The following is a 4625-nucleotide window of genomic DNA, read 5'->3' as shown; positions in this document are numbered from 1 at the left end:
GAAAAATAAATCTGTTCTTTTTTTCTTATAAAAGGATAAATAAAACCAAAATATTGGTGTTAATTTTTGACTGTGTAACTTTACAAACGGCACCCCACAGGGTTCAGCTTTGAATACAAACACTTTCATGCACAAAAGCATCGGCTCTTAGGGAATAAGAAGAGCCGACTTCCGTCAAGTCAGAGCTGGATCCTCAAATTATTATTTTCTTCCTTTGGTGGACAAAATTCGTCCTCAAGAGCCATCGTTTCTCTGCTCCACATATTTGAATGATTGAATGATTTGAATTTGAATGAATGGGTGATTAATCGGCTTCTGCAGAAACAAGTAAAACATGCAGGACAGCGGTCCTTGAAGAACCATAATTGCCCCCCTGATATAAGGTCGTAGTATTATATGAAGACAGAGAGGGGGACGGACGTGGCAATCAGGTGGAGCAACTGTCCATCTCCTCAGTGGCCCAGGATATTTGTTCTGTTCAGAAAATTAATGTTTTGATTAAAATATTACTTTAAAAAGTAAGAAAACCTGCTTTTGTAACAGAACATATTCACACAATTATAAGACTTCTCCTGATTTATCAACACAAATTATTTGTTTTTGGCCAAATTAGGATAAAACATAAGGGCTATAATCTTTTACAAGTTAAGAGACGTTTGGGAGCAGAAAGAGACAGCTCTACTTTGGGAGCCGATCCACAAGAAAAGAGCCGAACTTCCCATCAAATGTTTGTTGAAGACCCATAGGACACTATACCAATACAATGCATTTCACAAAACAGATTAGAGATGAATTAAATTGATTACAAAAACCTAAGAGCTGGGAAATAAAGTAACTGGATGTTTTGCAGGAAGAGTTTTCTATTTGAAACTGGAGAATGTGAGGTTTATGAGGACTACAGTACACAGTTTTATGTAGATGCAGCAAATCAACTTTAGATTTGCCTCTTTTTTATGAAAAAGGAAACTTTAAATCACAAACTGTCATAAAATACTTAAAATAAAGTGGTCTGAATCACCCAAAATAACTGACAGCTGAGTAGTAGAAGTATTTAGTATGCCAGCGATTAGTCTGCTCCATCCAGGCGCAGCATAACAGGCTATTCTTTCAGAACCGGCTTACTTTTTCCATGGGATTTATTGGCTGCCATGCTACACTGACATGCCCATAAACAGCTAATGGTTCCCATTTGTGCTAATTGTGTCCAAATTGGAGTCTGCTGAGCTAACTTGAAACGTAAGGTGAGCTTTAATGAGTGACTCTGTGTCTCATCCAGGCGGGGGGAAAAAAATCCCTGGAGAACCAAATGGAAAGAGGGAGAACATTATGACCTACGTGGAGTCTGAGTGAAACAAAGCGACAGCAGCTGGAAGAAGATTTTTTGTCCCACTGAGCGACTGATGAACTTTGTCTTCCTTAATTGTCTGAAAATCCCCCAAAACAAGCTTGAAAGACCTTTCCAGTTCGGATCCCAGTTATGCTTCCCCTCACCTCCTCCCTCCTCCTCTTCCTTCTGACTGGACCTGCTCTTCTGACCTCGTCGACCTCCACGGAGTTAGAGGTCGGAGGTCAACGGAGACCAAAAGAAGCTGAGCAGGACTCCATTAAGGTGATGTACTGAATGGACTGATAACACATCCACAGACCAGACATTTTCTTCTTATAAAGCTAATTATTTTCTTGACAGTACCTGTTTCTGAATGTACACTTCATGTTTACTGATGCAGTCACTTTAGGGAAAATGTTCAGGTGGCGGGTCTGTTAGGCTCACCCAGTAGTTTGGAAACAAATGTTTCCAAAAAACCAGCAGAAACATGCTAACAAGCTATGACAAGCTACGGAGTTTCTATCCAGAGGACAGATGGGCTGTCGTCATTTAAATCAAAAAGTTCTGGAAACCTCCTCCAGGACCCAGCAAGGAAACCTGACATCCTGAGTTATGACAAGAGCGTTTTAGTATAATTTAAAACAACCGAGGCTGACGTAATCAGGTTGGAGAACATCATCATGATTTTAAAAAAAAAGTTTAACTATTATAACCTTGTTATAACTGAACTGTTTTTGTTTGCRTGTTCTTTGTGATGTGAGCTGTAAAATATGTGGCCTTAGAATATGTGTGGTCCAGGTCTAAACCTCAGAGTTTAACGGTTTCTTCATTCTGCTGCTGCAGCTGGTGATCTCAGAGGGATGCAGCTCTCAGGGAGATTCACCTAACGCGAGCCAGGGAGGTAATAGTTAATGATTTGACGAAGACGCATCGTATCCTAATGAACAGGGACGGATCAGGTGTTTGAAATGCTTACATGTGTTTCACAGGGAAAGAAATCAACCTGGATCCTGGTTCTCCTCTAGTCCTGACCCACAGAATCAAACTGGTTCCATCGGGATCGGGGTCTGGGTCGTGTGGCTGCGAGGCAGACTTCGCTGCCCTGCGGGAGCGGCTGGAGAGTCTGGAGAGGGAGGTGTCCAGCCTGAGGGAGAAGTGTGGAGGGGCCGAGGGAAGCTGCTGCACCTCAGAGAGCAAAGGTGAAACTACTTAACTGAGCATTTACAACCTTATTATTATTATTACATTTTTTTAATCAAATGCATAAATGATGTCGTTTTTAAATAAACACTTGAGTAAAATTTTAGTTACGAGTTTTAACTTGAATAAAATCTCAGATGAAAAATAAATAAAAATTAAAGTGTCCTAAACACGTGACAACATCCCACTTACAGAAATTAAAAAATGTACTGATAAATTGACTGATTTTTTTTAACAAGTTTGAACCAAAGTTTCCCTGGAAATCTGGAAACCTGAAAAACCTCCATGTTTTTGCATCGCAACAAGTCCTGAGTTAATTTCATGGACAGAACTGATTTGTCCTGCAGACATACATTTGATGCAGAAGTAACGGCAGTCAAAAGTTCGAAAGAACCAAAACTTTTCCATCTCAGCATCTCCATGAGTTCATTTAATCAAAACAAAAAGAATCAGAGGAAAATGATGTAAACAGTCATACAAAGACTTAAAGTAAATAAATTTGGGGYTGCATGAGTGATAAAATGATAAATAGGAGAGTGTTAGTCATTTTGTAAATCCTGATTAAAGAACTGCTTGCACATGAAAATAAACCAAGTTTTTTCTCCTAAAAAATGAMAGGAAAAAATAAAAATGACAGAAAAATGATTCCTGAATAACAAATCTACTATTCTTTTTAAACGGATGCTTAAATTTAACTGTTTTCCTATTATTTTAAACTAGAAGATCAGACGACATATATTCAGGAACATGTGGTCAACAAATTTTATTTGCCTTAAAAAAATCCCCTTTCTGTTTTCCATTTGCTGCGTTTGGTGATGAATTCTTGTTTAGTGACACCACAACACAAAGAAAACTTCAAAAGCAGCATCACTCGTCACGTTAATACAAGTCAGTTTATTAAGAAATTCCCTCATATTTAAAACGACACACAGCTGCCTGAAAGTTTAGGAACATTTTCAGAAAGAAACCTTTTAAATTTCTTTCTGTCACTGCAGAAACTTTCTGACTGTGATCTTCAAAAACGCATTTATAAGTACTGTTAAGTATTTAACAGATAAGTAYTTAAAAGTAATGTTCATTGCAATATTAAGTAATCAGTCTTATTATGTTAGAAACATTTTTAAGCAAAGAAACACATCTGTCTGTTTCACTGAGACATGCTGAAAGCATTTCAGATACTTCMGTAGATCTTAGTTTACTTACTGTTTTCTTACAGAAGGGWCTGCTGGTGAAACCATAGACACACRATGAATGCACTCTCTTAATAAGGATTATTTTATCTTAAAACCACCAAGTTAACATCGGATWTATACAGCTGGATTAATGTCTAGATTTACGCAGATGGCATCACAAAGTGACAGAAATCAATATGAGCTACCAGAACTCAGGGTACTTACTCACTTTGTTGGACCAGAGTTTCTTTGGGGGGCGAAAAGGCAAATTGAGGTTAGATTTGATTAAGTCRCCAGGAAACGGATGTAGGTAAATGTACTCTGAAGAGATGGAAAACACAGCTCTTTGCCCACTGTGACCTCAGCCTCGTATGGATCGTGGACTTCCTCCACCCTCAACTTTGACAACACTCCCATACACAGACATAAGAGCCCCAATCACTCAAAACAAGGCTGTTTTGTACCGTCTAATGAGAGCAGATTAGACTTTCACTACCCCACTCATCCTCCTCCTCAAAAAAATAAATAAATAAATAAATAAAACGACAAAAGCATGGTGATAAAATAAATATTTGGTTCTACCTCTTTCAAATAGGTCTGCAGTAGATCTGGATAATAAAAATCCAACCACAGTCATCCCAAGACTTTCTTGTTGTGTGTATCAAGATCCCTAATGGTCTTTTACAGTCTACCAAAGAACTGACGCCTCATTCTAATATACATAACAAAAGTGTAGGGGTCACCTCGAGTGAAGAAACAAGTTTTGCTGCCTCGGACAGGCCTGACAAGAGGACAGGAACTCTGTCACAAACTGAACTCTATTTAGGCCAGGACAGGTCATTCCAACAGTGGAAGAGAACCCCTCAGTTCTCTTTATCAGATAATGGACAGAACAAACTCTTCTGTTCGTGATTCATTTGTTGTTT

General features: G+C 38.6%; 1 protein-coding gene across 1 annotated transcript in view; it reads left to right on the top strand.

Moving 5' to 3' along the window:
• Nucleotides 1–4625, top strand: part of LOC106528705 (tenascin-X) — a gene marked incomplete in the record, with an annotated part of 32547 nt that overhangs the window by 5174 nt on the left and 22748 nt on the right. The window contains 3 exon segments of the mRNA XM_014023945.1: nucleotides 1277–1609; nucleotides 2171–2228; nucleotides 2317–2526. Of these exon segments, the coding sequence (XP_013879399.1) occupies nucleotides 1478–1609; nucleotides 2171–2228; nucleotides 2317–2526 (400 nt within the window).

Source organism: Austrofundulus limnaeus, unplaced genomic scaffold (assembly GCF_001266775.1).
Source record: "Austrofundulus limnaeus strain Quisiro unplaced genomic scaffold, Austrofundulus_limnaeus-1.0 Scaffold397, whole genome shotgun sequence".
NCBI classification, from domain to species: domain Eukaryota; kingdom Metazoa; phylum Chordata; class Actinopteri; order Cyprinodontiformes; family Rivulidae; genus Austrofundulus; species Austrofundulus limnaeus.
Note: the sequence above shows the minus strand (reverse complement) of the source record. Positions and strands in the feature narration are given on the sequence as shown.